Genomic DNA, 13,466 nt, shown 5'->3' with positions numbered 1-13,466 from the left:
CCTCAATCTGTCCCTCTCCACCACCATATCCAACATTTCTCCCTCTCATCCTTCTCTTCCCCACGTATCTACCGCACTCCTCTCTCTCTCTATCTCTATCTATATATATCTATATATACCCAACAATTTTCCTCTTTCTTCCTTTCCCCAAGTATACCATCTCTTTCCCTCTCACTTACACACTCATGCCCAACAATTCTCCCTTTCTGTTCCTCCCTTGTGTCCCAAATTCATACCCCTCCCTTCCTTCTGTGTCCCAAGTTCATGTCCCCCCCCCCCCATGCCTTCGTCCCAAATTCATGCTCCTCCCATATCCCAATGTGCTCCTTCCACCCCCTCTTCATTTCTCCCTTTGTCCCACGTTATTCCCTCTCTCCCTTACTTGCTTCCTTCAGGGCCATCCAGTTGGGAATGCCCCCTCCACCGAAGCTGACCCAAAAGACTTCCCTCCAATGTCAGAGCTGACATTGGAGGGAAGCCTTCCGGGTCAGCCGGGGATCCCAGGTACCTCAACAGTCCTCCTTACAGCTGGGCTGCTCCTTCCTGCTCTCAGTGGCACTTGTATGCAGGGATACGTGCAGCAGCTCTTGCATGCTGCACATGGCTGACCCAGAAGCCAGATGGCTCTGACATTGGAGTGAAGCCTTCCGGGTCGACTTCGGCAGAGGGAAGCCTGTTAATAAATGGAATCCCAGCAACAGCAGCGGCGAACACATTGGAAGGGAGAGTGACTGCTGGATTTGCGAGGGGGAGCTGCTACTGCAACCGCGATTGTGAGGGGGCTGCTGACCCGGAGGGGTGGGAAGGGAGGCAACTCGTGGCATATCCTTTACTGCGGGGGTCAAGGCCATTCACCGCTCCACAGGGCAACCCTATGGCTATAGCCGCGGGTAACAGTTACCGTGTCACTCTCTATGCAAATAGCCTGTTTCTTGGCTGTAGTTATTCCTAGTTCCCTTTTCATGCTGTGTTCATACATCAGAGGTAACCATCTCCAGGCCCAGAGAATCACAAGTAAATCTGCTTTTCAATTTGATCAAACATAAGCGCTAAGCAGGGTAAGAGGAGGAGGCAGGAATGAAAGAAAAGTTTGAAAAGGATGGATCTATAGGGTGGTGTGTCTTTAAGTCAAGCAAGGAAACCCCACACTGTGACACACTGTGTGTGTCAGTCAACTCCCCAGTTGACTGACACACACAGACACACAAACTCTCTCTCTCTGCTTTTTTCAAAAGGTGTGTGTGTGTGTCATGCATCTGTTTTTGCGGGGTCTTCACAATTATTATTCACAAAATCCCCTTGTATAGGATTACAGCAATTAAAACCATTTAATTAGCCAGTATATTTAAATTCCCTACCACCCCCCCCCCCCCCAACAGACCTATGAAATGCCTAGGGGTGTTCTCTCTGTGAAAGAAGTTTTCAGCTCGAGCAATGCAGTTACATGGCTTTGAAGACTGTTCTCTTAAAGGCCAGAACTGACCATCCAGCTGCTTACTGGACAAGACATCACTAATCGCCAGAGCAGCAACTTCATTTACTGAGAGGCCTATCTCCTTTAAGTCCAGCCTCCTCAGACTTTCCATTCCTTCCCCATCCCCCTGCCTTACCGGCAGATGAAGATTTTGCCATTATTTTTATTTAAGGACATCGAGATTCAGTTTCCTTTCCCTGCAGGTCACTAGCAATAAGTTCCAGAAGCCTAGTCTGCCCTTTTTTTAACTTCAGATCAGTAGATCTCAAAGACTGGGTGCCCAAAGAGCTCTCCCTAGCCTAGGTAAGCCACAGGTCAAGAGCCTTTTTCTCCAGGTATAACTAGGAAGCCCAGCCTAACATTTCATTAAGCCGTAAAATGTTTCCAATGCTAAGGGGTGATGGAAATTCGGGAAGCAGAGATTTTTGGCCCCAGGGGGGAAGAATATCGAGTCTTTAAAACGGACTTCTGTGTTCAAAAATGTCAAGCTTTATATTTTACCTCGAATGAAAAATTTCAATAGAAAATATTTAAAAGGAGGTGTAGTTTGCTGCTTTCAACCATTGGCTAGTTTTAATAGACAGATTTAAGTGCAAGTTAAAATGCTTTCATTTTAAACTTAAGACTGAACACTCAAATTCTGACCTTGATTTCTACTAACCCTTCCTTTTGTAGTCTCCCTTATTTGTTTCATCTTCTATCCCTTCCTTCCTTATGGTACGGTCTGTCCTGTACATCAGATCTACGTTATTTGTATTGCTTCTCCCGAACGTTGTTACAAATTTTTTTTTAGCTTTCTACATTGCTTTGAATTTAAGATTAAGCGATTAATCAAATTTTAAATAAAACTTGAAAGCAGCTGGGAAGTCTTAGCTCGAGTCAGCGGGACTTAGCATGAGCAAGGGAGGGAGAAGAAAGAAACGAGTGGACCAAAAGCATCTCAGACTCTCCGAGATGAGCTCCAAAACTGTCATCAGGAAACGAGGTTTATTCTGTCTCTCTCGGATCAAAGCACTCATCAAGAAATACCAGCGACACTTCACACATTTCCACCACAGGCCACATCAGGCGCTGATTTTATTATTATTTTTTTTTAATCTGTCTCGACTTGTGGCCTTAAACAGTTGCCCTAGAAAGAAATGAGATTGTGAACTGCAACGGTTTTGAAACATAGATGACCTGCCACCGAGAGATAATATCTCTCTACCCCCATCGCTTGGCACGTTCATTCATTCCAATGGATCTTGACGCTTGCATCCCTAGCAAAAATCAACTATTCTTTCAATGTGCTTTTTAAAAACTTATATTTAAATATAGTCTGTGGCTATAAGAGTTAACTGCACAATTTTACAGAGCTATATAGGTATATCATTAGAACCACCGATTTGATTTCTTGTAGTGCAAACTTCTGATAACAACAAAAGATATTACTATTAAAAACCACAATAAACATTTTATTTACAGTATTTTCAGTGCAGTATTTTGGGTTATACAAAAACTTAAAATGCAAATTCATATAAGATCTATATTTTTTTTTGTACAAGTGTTCATTCACATTTAATAAGTTTAGGAGATCAACAGATCTCCCTCTCTCTGTGTAGCAAAGACTGGACATACTACGCCATGGAAGAATTTTTCCAGGTACAACTTTTCAGCTCGAGCGTCGCAACTTAATAATCAGTCAATGCTGTAGGTATTTTTGTTTTTCAGCTCTTTAAATCCTACATTTAAAACAGCGTTTCTAGCGAAAAGTAAAAATACAAAAGCAATTCAATCCGCAGTAAATTCAAAAGGAATCCACTAAAATTTTCATGTTTATTTCTTTGTTGATGGAACATAAGTGTTTACATATTTTTGCAAGGTCCTTCTCCTTAGTCACTCAGCACTACGGATCCCAGGAAATAGTACAACTGATTGTATTGATCCTTATCCTAGCCCCAGGCAGGCATCACAGAGATACAGATAAATAAGAGATGCAGAGCAATCACTGAGTTTCAGGCAAGGCCATCTGAAAAAAAAGTGGGATAGCGGCCATACTGAAAACATATCCCTACTGTATTCCAAATAGGTGAAAAGCTGTTTAGAAATAACCATGCAGGTAGCCAAAAAAAGAACGGACACCTAGGAAGTAAACACATCAAAGGGGTTACTTCATACTTTACAGTACTGCTATTTTAAAAAAAAATAATAATAATAATTTTGAGGATTTTTCCTTCTATCTATATTAATCTCTCCTGTCTCCACGTGATTATGAGATCATTTTAAATAATGATAACATTTAAATCACAGATGCTAGTTTTTTACCTCCCTCTTTAAAACAAGGTTACGCTTTCAAAGTCAGTGGCACCACTGCTGGTTTAAATAGACCGTAACGACAGCAGTCATGGATGTTCTAAAAGTGGCGTGGTTCTCACATCTGGATCCTCGGAACGCATAATTTACAAAGTCTGCCTCTCTCCTTTATTGCTTGGCATCTCACCGTGCTTATTGCAACTCAGTCCTCCCGTTTGACACCGGGAAGAAGCATGCTTATTTTCCTAGTCTGTGTCTCGGGATGGTTCCCCCGTCAGGTTTGCGATTTAAATTAGTAATAGATACAGAGGTCCTCTGCTGGCCGCCCTTTAAAGAGGGGGTTGGCAGCTGGGGGCCGGGGATACTGAGCAAGGCAAGGACAATTGGCTGGGTGGTTCGCAGACGGACGATTTGATCACACTAGTCTGAAGGGACTCGCTGCTTTCAGTCCTTTCAGTGTCACTCGGGGTCATGCCCAGGGACTCCGAGTCACTGCTCTCGCTGTCCCCTTCTGACCTGCTCGGGCTCCCTTGCACCCCGTCAACATCCCCCTGCGCAGAAGAACCCAGCCCGCTCTTCTCTGATTCTTCCTTCTCCTTATCCTTCTGGACCTGAGCTTCTTTGGAGTGTCTCCATTTCATACGTCTATTTTGGAACCAAACCTTCACCTGAAGCAACCAAAAGAGACAGCAAATGTAATCAGTCTTTTTTGGGAGAAAATGTAATACATAAATAATACTGTATATGTAATATATAAATAAGTAAGGAACACATGCGTTTTCTGTTAGAGGAACAAATTAAGTTGATTCTTAAAACACTTCTTGTAAAACACAGCCCGGATCCCAGAAATTTTCAAAGTCTTCAAATCTCTAGATTTGTCTGCCTTTCCTCACCTTTTCTGCTAAAGACTTTGCAAATAAGCATCTTAGCCCTCCACCTGCCGTATATAAAGATTAGCCAATCCTTCTGTGGTATTTAAAATACTTAAAATAAAAATCCCCAAATATCGTCCCTAGAGAATATGTTGATACCATGTTTAAAGCCCTATTAATGCCATCTGCATTGAAAGTATGGGGGGAGGGGGAGAGCTTTGGGTTTGATTTTAAAAATGAACTGCTCACACACACACACACAAAACCAACCTTGGGAATCCAGAATAATACTACCAACTTCCTAAATTCTGTTATTTAGCCAAAAAGAATGCTATCTTATTTCGTTAAGTGCCAATTTGCAGAAACGAAATTCTATGTTTTGTTGACATTGTTTCAGATTGATTGAGCCATAGCCAAGTCATTCTCTTCTTGGTCGAGCTGAGAACTTTTCAGCACCCCCAGATTGCAAAATGTCCCCTTTCTATATAAAAAAGAACTATATTAACCCAGTGCAGCATCATTCCTTCAGTTATTTTTCGCTATTAAAAGGATTCCGTTTGTGTATTTTTCGTGTGTGAGAGACAGAGAAAAATAAAAGACTCCACCTCCCCCCCCTTTTTTTTTTTTTTCAGGAAACCAAATCTTGCTTCAGAGACCACAACATTGTAAATTTCTGGTGAAGCAGCAAGAGGGAAATCGTGACTTTTTGTCTTATGCTTGATAAGTCCGTTTCACAAGATATTTTCACTTCCTCACTGTCAGCTTTTGGATTTCTCGATTTCACAATTTCATAATTTAAAAACAACTGTCCTCCCCTCCCCCTCCTTTATTGAGGTTTTTTTTTATCTGTGAAATCAGATGGACTCCAGCAAAGGCTGCTCTTACTTATTAAGGCTTACTCAAATATGACAAAGTATATTAACAGAGAAAATTCAGCTCCCTTTCTATTATATTAACTGTATGTGAAAGACCCCTGAGGTGCCAGATTTCAAAACAGAAAAAATATTGAAACTTATCTGCACAAACTAGTACACACAATTTCTGCTCAATATTATAACACATTTTGAAAATATTGAGTTTCTGCAGACATATTTCTCCATCCTTTATTCCAGCTAGTAAACAAATATATCACAAAAGTCAACGCGGTTGGTTGTTCGTTTGCTTCTTTATACATCTATGAGTTCCATCCTCACCAAAACCACACTGTTTTATTCAAGACGGAAAATATAGCAGCACAACTGAATAAAAATAGCAAATCGACAAATCTGGAATGCTATAAGCTGAAATGATAAAAGTAAATCGGTAGGACCCTTACTTGTGCATCCGTGAGTCCCAACATGGCGGCCAGCTGTTTCCTGTCTGGTTTGGTGACATATTTCTGAATTTCAAACCTTTTCTCTAAACCTTTCCTCTGTAGATTAGAAAAAACAGCTCTGGACCAGGAGCGCTTCCTCTTGTACGTTTGTGGTATGGTATCTTTGGTTAAAACTGCATATGGACCTGTTCAACCACGTGAAAAAAAATAAATAAATTGAAAATTAAACTATAAAAATGAAAAAAAAAAAAAATCAGCCAAAAAAACAACCAGACAATACATGATAATAGTTCAATAATTCTATATAATTTTAAAACTATTTTAAAATATTTTGTGAAGAATAATAATGCAAAATAATACAATGCATTAGTAGTATGGAGCAGTGGAAAATATTCCGAGTTTATATTACAGTATACAGATTTCAAAGTACTGTATATTAAATCCTCCCTACTACTTATCTATCTAGAGATATATATATTTTTAATTCTTAAAACCAGTTTTTGTTGCAGCTTCAGTTAAAAAAAAAAAAGGTTGCTCCTCATTCCTTCCATTTATTTTTTTTTGTTCCCCCAACTTGGTGGGGTAGGGGGGTTTTCTTGTACAATGTCAGCTTACAGCTATTTCAGAAGCATTCAGATATTTTTTAAGCATCTAACAGATCTTTCTTCTCTCGCCTTGGTTTAACAAAGTAGGCTTTTCCCTTGGACAGTGGGCCCTGTCTAAAGTTCCCAGCAAGGTAATTGCCCTGTGTGCTTGGGTAAATGAAGAGGGAGGGTTGTACCTGGAAAGGTGTCCTGTAATTGGTGCTGCACTGAGCTCCTTGGGATTGTGTTTAGGGGACCCAGAATAGAAGAGGCCTCATTAATGGATTCTAGAGTTGCGAAGAACTGGCCGGCTGAAGGCTGCAAGTGGGGGATATGAACCCCAGTTTGTCGGCTTGTAGTTATTAAGGAAGTCAGATCTGTGATCACAGGAACAAGGAGAGCTCTGTTATATATTTACAGACAAATCCACATACTTTCATGTTGCTTTCCTGACAAGAGATACCAATGGTGTCCTACGTATACGTGTCTATGTTTTGGTACGGTGTCCCCGACCTCTGCCTAGGAAATTTTGCAATCAAAGCTATGAAGCCCATGGTAATGTGTCATCACAGGAATGTGCCAGATAGAATTTCTTGATCAAATTATTTCTAAAGCTAGATGTATTATTGCCATCTCCCAGACTGAATTACCAGATTTTTTTTCGGGTTCTAATTACGTTTTTAAGATGAGGTTTTTTTTTTTTTTTTTACAAGCTCCTTTTATGTCCCAGAGAGCGACTCTTTAAAACTATCTCACTGCCTGTAAAAACTTGCAGGTATAAAGATGGCTATATTTTAAAAAAATAAATAAATACATAAAATAGGGACAAACACTACTTTATTGGAGGATCCTATAATTGTAATGTACTGCGATTCTTTAGGAAAATCACTACAGGGAGAAGAAAACGGAAAGAAGGCAGCATTGGAAGCGACGCCTCTACCTCTCAGAGTGTTGCCTTCCTTCACCTTCGGATCAAACTCGGCGGACAGAATCCGATCAATCCCGAATTTCAGGTCTTTGCTGGAGGGCGCGGGGAGCTGCTGCTGCTGCTGCTGCCGCGGGGTTGAGCAATTCAGGGGCGCCCTGAGCGCTGGGCTCTGCGGGCTGACCATGCCCGGCGCTCTTTGGTGCTGGTAGGGGGAAAGCCTGGGCGCGAAACCTCCTGGAGACTCGGCAGCCACCGGGGTAGGTCTGAGGGGCGAGCCGCCGCCGCCCGCCGCCTGGAACTGGGCAGGGTGCACGGTCAGATGGGCGCTCAGGGTGGGCGCCCCGGCCAAGCTCTCCGGCTCCCCCGCGCAGTGCAGGATGTCGGCGATGCAGAAGGAGGGCTTCTTGCCGCTCTCCAGCGCCGGGAAGGCGGCCGAGCCCGTGCAGTAAGCCGACCAGAGGCCGAAGTTGGAGGCATAAAACGGGGCCAGTCCCGTCGTGTACATCTCGGGGCCGGAGCCGATCAGAAGCCGCGAGGTCCCGGCAGCTGCGCGGAGCGGGGTCTGGGCAAAAACAGAGCAACGCAACCCCCAGGGCTCGGCCGCAGCACAACTTCAGTGGCCACGCCTACCAGCCCTCGAGGGGGGCGGGGTAGAGCGCCCGACCAGCTGCCCCTTGATAGGCCTGCAGGGAGCCAATAAGTTAGGCCGTTCACAAGTACCAACTTCTCTCGGCCACGCCCATAACCGCGCTCCCCGGAGGTGCTGCAGCACGCTCCTTGCCGAGTGCTGCGAGCCGCCCAGGGGGCCGGGGGGGTGGGGGAGAAAAGGAACAGGTAGACAAGTAAAAAAAAGAGATGGCAAAAGCAAATAACCAATGAAGTTAGAGAATCTCTGGACAGACTGGCGGATTTGAGCCTCATCTGCTGGGGAGGGGCTCATGGAGGGATTTAAGTAAAGCTGGAAAGGCCCCCTTGATACTAAATTAATAGTTTGGTTTTTTTTTTGCAAATAACTCGGTTCAATATTTTAGTTTCAGGAAAAAATTAAAAACGAAAAATTTAAGTTTTATCAGCGTTCAGCTTATTTTATATTTATTCATTTATATACCGGCCTTAAATAATTCTCCACGCCACCTCCTTCATTTGTATGTTTTGGGTTGTTTGTTTTGTTTTGTTTTTTTACCACTGGTTTATAATTATTTGAAATAAAAAGGCTTCTAACAAGGCAGTTATTGACATATTTTTGAAAGATAAAAATGAATTTCCCAGTTAAAACCTTTTGAATACTTACATTATATATCCAGCTTTGTGGTCTATATTTTTGTTACTCTGCCAGAAATTAGAGACAGTAGTTTTGGCCATACTTAATGTTCGAAAATTTAAAACAAACGAATAATTTTGTTTACAGAAAAATATCTTTTTGGTTTTGTACTTTTTAAATTTTCGTTGTAATATTTGTTATTGGAATGCATATATAATCATTCATCACTACCAGAGAATTATTTCCATGAAGCTTAAAGGAATGATCTCACTAAATATATCTCTCTATATTTTGTAAAATGTATTAATTCGAAAGATACGTGGTTAAATTAAAAATACAGAAACAGAGGCACATATTAAACCAAAAACAGGGCATTGCTGAGATAAAAATATGAAAAAAGAAATATGCATTAGTCACATGCCGTGTTGAGATGTCCAAGCTTTGAAAAATGGCTCTCTCATAATCACCAAGGGTCACAGCCTTAGACAGGTCACCTTTCTATAGAAATAGCGATTTCATCACTGTAATTTTAATTACAGTCATTACCGTTGTTGCTATAAAAAGTAATGAAATAAATATTAATAACAATGAAACAAACCAAATTGTTCCTTACAGGATGCCACATATACCATTTAAGAGGGGCTGCTGAAAAGTTCTCAGCCCAACCAAAAAAGAGAATGATATGGAGCCATGAAACATACGAGTTATTTCACACTTTTCGTTTCATTTCCTATCGTTGAGACGAAAATCATTCTTTTCTTGGTCGGGCTGAGAAAGTTTCAGCGGCCCCCCTCGTAACTACTATTAAATAATTTCCATAAAGCGCTGCCAGAAGTACGCAGCGCTGTACAGTCACCGGGTGTATTTGTGGCAAAGACTTCGATTTAGTCATAACATTTACTACTTTGTATTTAATTTAATAATGTAAGTTCACCAATTACAGGGGGAGGGGGGGCCGCTGAAAAGTTCTCAGCCCAACCAAGAAGAGAATGATGTGGAGCCATGAGACTTACAAGTTAGTCCACATTTTTCTTGACACTTTTCGTTTCAACGATATGAAATGTAACGAAAAGTGTGGAATAACGTAGATTTCACGGATCCACAGCATTCTCTTCTTGATTGGGCTAATTTTTTAGGAGTCCCTCCTATATCTATATACATAATGGTGCATTTAGAAGCTTTTAACGGCATTGCTCATTTTGATTGCACCAACACAAATTCTAATTTTCAAAGTGTGCTCTCTTAAATCCACGCACAAGTGCAGGTTAGAAAAACACAAACAGCGGAAGTGGGTTTACTATTTGCTTAAGCCAAAGAGCTATTAAATTCACCGAATCCCAATAGGTATCAAAATACTTGGCGGGGGGGGGAGGGAATTCGGGAGTATTTTTAAAGGATCAGACGCGCAAAATGGAGATATTTAAAACTTGACTTTGTTTAAATCTGACGTGGTGAAATGTGGTGTCACAGCCGGACTGGCGTTACATTTAGCTTTTGATCACTCTACAAAAGACTCTCAGATCTAAGTACAAGTATTGGCTTCTTCTTCCCCCCCGCCCCCCACCCCCTATTAAAGTCTGGACTACGAGGAAATGTGCTGGATCCGAGGATTTATTATTACTCTTTCATATGGAGATGGAAAAATGTGATACATGAGATCACAGCTCATCGTCCTGCTTGTTATGGGAGTACCAGGCTACATTCGTGGTCGACTTTTTGGATGGCAAATAGCTCTTTCTGTTGGGGGGGGGGGTGTTTAAAAATATGTGCAAAGGTCTGCAGTGCATCTGACCTCACGGATCTGAACTGCACATCCTTAAAAATCTGAGGTCCGCGCCATTTTTAGTCTCGGCATAGCTTAGGATCCGTCAGAACTAAATTGTCACAGAGGTCTGTCAGAGCCAGAGACTCTGACAGTGGCAGACACGGATCTCAGATTTTTAAGAACGTGCGGGTTTAGATCCGCGAGGTCCGTGTTTTACCCCTCCCCCCCCCCTTTAAGGGCTTTATTTCCCATGTGTTGCTCCATCAGAACAGGAGAGAATCTTTACTAAATAAATTGTAGTGACAGGAAATAGGGTGACGAGAGTGTGACCTCCCCTCATGTAGGTTCTGGTGGATAAGACTATATTATCCCTGGTCAGAAGCTCGGGATGGCTCAGGGTTAAGCTCTGCAAGCCTCAGTCGCCTTCAGTTCATCCTGTTTTTCGGTGGGAGCCAACTTGCACTAAATGAGCGGATATGCCTGCTAGATTCTTCCAAAAATAGAACCTGTTTTAGTATTTTAGGATACAGCAGAAATCCTTATTTCTTCCGGAGAAATTTTTTTTGACAAAAAAAACCCTTTCATAAAGGCTGCTCGAGCACTTCCTTTTTCAATATTTATGCAACTTTATCTCGACCAGCAAGTTGCTCTGCTGACGCAAATCCGTCCTAAGGTATTAAAAAAAAAATCTTCAAAAATAAAATTTAAGGAAATCAATTCCCTTCTAGCAAAGAAAGCACAAATACACAGCTGGAACTTTCCCCCTTTAATCTTCCTTTCCGATGAAGTTGGAAAAGGAAAATAATTATGAACGGGGGGAGGATGCATTTAGCAAAATATACATATACTGTATATAGCTTGGTTATAGTTATAGAACTGAAAATGTAATCACAAATTTCAGAGAGAATCTAGAAGGATTCAAGGGATGGAAAACAGGAATATTCTGGATTAAACAGATTTTGTTGTCCAGTGTTGCTTGCATTTCCTAGCAGATAGGAAACAAGTGGATTAAAAAATGGATTTATTAGGACTATATAAAAATTTGTATACAAAGTACTTTGTTGTGGGCCGTGGAAAAATAAATTTTAAAAGGGAAACGTATTTTCCAGAAGTATTTAGCAGTTGGCAACGGGTTTGTCAATCTCGTTTTACCCAATAATCTGTTCTCTAAAACAAAGTGATGGAAATACATCTTTACAGAGATTTACAATATAGAGCGCTGTTCTGTATATTTTCCTGATTTTCAACATGTCTGCCCCAAACCCTTAACATCCACTGACCACCTCTTGTTTTCCTAATTTAAATCGTCTCGTCTTTAATTTTTCCTACTTGCTGAGGTGGCATATTTAGCTTTGGAGTGGTCTGCAGGTGGCCCTGTGACCGGCCGGCCGGTTTAGTTTGTATCAAATCTAAAAGATTCCAAATCCGTCAGCATTAACCACCCAGGAAAAAGCAGCCACAAAGTGGCCCAGCCGTGGGCCCGTGCAGCACAAAACGCCACGTGCTGTCATGTCCTCAAAGCACAGAGGTAGAGGTACCACCACAGCCTCAATCCAGTCGGGTTTTCAGGATTCCCCCACCAATGAATATGCATGAGATCTATTAGCATACAATGAAAGCAGTGCGTGCAAATAGATCTCGTGCATATTCTTGGGGGGAAATCCTGGAAAGCCGACTGGATTGTGGCCCTTGAGGAGGGACTTGGACACCCCTGCTCTAACTCCTTCCCAGTCAAGGTCACACAGGGAAAGAGGCAACAGCCACCGGTCGCATTTTTTCACTGATAATAGACTGAGGTTTGATTTGGCACCGTTTCTCTTCCTAAAATGCGGTTCCATTGTTAAGCATGTTTGTATTAGTAATAGATCATGTTTTCTGGTCAAGCATACAGTTGTTCTTTTATTATGGAAAACCTTGGGAAATTAAGCTGAGGACGCTGGACAGATTAACGTTATTGTGCTTGATGTTGCCAGTGGGGGGTTAGGGTTTGTTTTGGGGGGGTTTTAATTAATACTCGTTTAAAATATCCTTGACCAAAGAATGCTGCGTAAAATCTATTTTTTTTTTAATGGTTAATATGCATGCTCTTATTGAAGACATTTCGTAAATGCTATTCCCTTTGTTAATGGTGTTAACTGTTTTGCAGTTGTTAACACGTATATTTAATGACAGTTTCCACCTGCATGCCAGCTGCTCAATGCAGTCCTTCGGGCAACAATTTCTTGCAAAGCTTTTTAGCTAAAAGATTCAGTAAAGCTAATTAAGAGACGTGTACTGAGTCCAAATGAGCGACAGAGGGCGCACTGAATGCTGTTCACCCCTTGACAGAGTTAAGCGCTGTGCTAATCCAAATAAAATGCGTTCTTTGGCGACGCCTACCGGTCTCAACATTCAAATTCACTTACTCGAAGACTGGAAAAATATACCCTTATTTTAAAGATGTGAGATTCGGTGCTAAATGAATGTAGAATTAATAGAATTGTTTTTGTGCCATGATTAGCAAACCTATAAGCTATGTAATAAGCTAAAACAGCTTCTGGTGCTAAATAAATACCATCTTAAGAACATAAGCAATGTCTCCACTGGGTCAGACCTGAGGTCCATCGTGCCCAGCAGTCCGCTCACGCGGTGGCCCAACAGGTCCAGGACCTGTGCAGTAATCCTCTATCTATACCCCTCTATCCCCTTTTCCAGCAGGAAATTGTCCAATCCTTTCTTTAACCCCAGTACCGTACTCTGTCCTATTACGCCCTCTGGAAGCGCATTCCAGGTGTTCACCACACGCTAGGTAAAGAAAAACTTCCTAGCATTCGTTTTGAATCTGTCCCCTTTCAACTTTTCCGAATGCCCTCTTGTTCTTTTATGTTTTGAAAGTTTGAAGAATCAGTCCCTCTCTACTCTCTCTATGCCCTTCATGATCTTGTAGGTCTCTATCATGTCTCCTCTGATCTTAATATTGTCATACCATTAAAAGT

General features: G+C 41.7%; 1 protein-coding gene across 2 annotated transcripts; it reads right to left on the bottom strand.

Moving 5' to 3' along the window:
- Nucleotides 1–2,907: 2,907 nt before the first annotated feature.
- On the bottom strand, nucleotides 2,908–8,139 carry HLX (H2.0 like homeobox). Of its 2 annotated transcripts, XM_033935474.1 has the most exons (4): nucleotides 7,478–8,139; nucleotides 6,735–6,914; nucleotides 5,954–6,138; nucleotides 2,908–4,434 (listed from the first exon to the last, which is right to left on the bottom strand). In XM_033935474.1, the coding sequence occupies exons 1-4, from the start codon at nucleotides 7,968–7,970 to the stop codon at nucleotides 4,096–4,098; spliced, it is 1,197 nt and encodes a 398-aa protein (XP_033791365.1). In that variant the 5' UTR covers nucleotides 7,971–8,139; the 3' UTR covers nucleotides 2,908–4,095. The 2 variants fall into 2 exon arrangements, with proteins under 2 accessions (XP_033791365.1, XP_033791366.1); XM_033935475.1 differs by lacking the exon at nucleotides 6,735–6,914.
- Between the last annotated feature and the right edge of the window lie 5,327 nt (nucleotides 8,140–13,466).

Source organism: Geotrypetes seraphini, chromosome 3 (genome assembly GCF_902459505.1).
Source record: "Geotrypetes seraphini chromosome 3, aGeoSer1.1, whole genome shotgun sequence".
Taxonomy (NCBI): Eukaryota; Metazoa; Chordata; class Amphibia; order Gymnophiona; family Dermophiidae; genus Geotrypetes; species Geotrypetes seraphini.
Note: the sequence above shows the minus strand (reverse complement) of the source record. Positions and strands in the feature narration are given on the sequence as shown.

Coding starts and splice junctions, on each gene's coding strand:
- HLX (XM_033935474.1), bottom strand. CDS start 7,970: ATGTACACGACGGGACTGGCCCCGTTTTATGCCTCCAACTTCGGCCTC. Junction 6,915..7,477: donor GGAAGGCAACACTCTGAGAG/GTAGAGGCGTCG, acceptor CTGTGATCACAG/ATCTGACTTCCTTAATAACT. Junction 4,435..5,953: donor TGGGACTCACGGATGCACAA/GTAAGGGTCCTA, acceptor TGGTTGCTTCAG/GTGAAGGTTTGGTTCCAAAA.